Here is a 780-nt window from a genome sequence, read left to right as displayed (position 1 = left end):
CCGGGACCCCCGCCTGGCCTCCTCACCTGGGCAGGCCCAGCCCCGAGGGCACCCTGCCCCTCCCTGCAGGTCCCCAGGACGCCCCTCTCTCCGCCCACAATGCTCCTTCCCCGTCTCTGCCAGTGATTCCTTTTTGTCACTGGGGTCCCAGCCTGGAGTCACCTCCCCGGGGGGCCCTGCCCTGTCCACCTGCTTCCAAGTGACCGCCCGTCTGGGCCTCTTGGCCACTGGCTTCCTGCCCTTGTGACCACCCGACGCTTGGAGTCCATTCTGGGTTGTCTATTTCTCACATGGTTTGTTGTTGTTAATCCTCGCCCCCGGATATTTTTCCATTGATTTTAAAGTGAGTGGGAGGGAGGGGGAGAGACAGAGAGAAACATGGACATGAGAGACCCATCGACTGGTTGCCTCCTGCACACGCCCTGACCAGGGCCAGGGATCAAGCCCGCAACCGAGGTATGTGCCCTTGACGGGAATGGAGCCGGGACCCTTCAGTCTGAGGGCTGACACACTGTCCACTGAGCCACACTGGCCAGGCCACTTCACTGAGCGGAGGCTTGTCTGCCCGTGGCCCCGCCCACCCCCCTGCACGGCCCGGGACCTACGCGTGGTTGGCCTCCTTGGCTTTCACCCTCTGCTGCTGCCGGATGAGGAGGTCCATCCGCTGGGAGGCGCGCAGCTCCCCTCTGCAGTGGGAAGGCAGAACCGGTCACGGGTGGAGTGCGGCACGGCCTCCCTCTCCCTGGGCACCTCCGCTGCTGCCCGGGCTCCAGGGGGGCG

The 780-nt window shown here is 65.3% G+C and overlaps 1 protein-coding gene across 1 annotated transcript in view; it reads right to left on the bottom strand.

The window, feature by feature from the left end:
- The window catches only part of CFAP74 (cilia and flagella associated protein 74), a 38,931-nt gene that overhangs the window by 29,758 nt on the left and 8,393 nt on the right, over window positions 1-780 (bottom strand). The window contains 1 exon segment of the mRNA XM_014543767.1: window positions 605-686. Coding sequence (XP_014399253.1) covers window positions 605-686 — 82 coding nt within the window.

The sequence above is a fragment of the Myotis brandtii genome, unplaced genomic scaffold (genome assembly GCF_000412655.1).
Source record: "Myotis brandtii unplaced genomic scaffold, ASM41265v1 scaffold334, whole genome shotgun sequence".
Classification (NCBI taxonomy): domain Eukaryota; kingdom Metazoa; phylum Chordata; class Mammalia; order Chiroptera; family Vespertilionidae; genus Myotis; species Myotis brandtii.
This window is presented reverse-complemented; position numbering and strand designations above follow the sequence as displayed.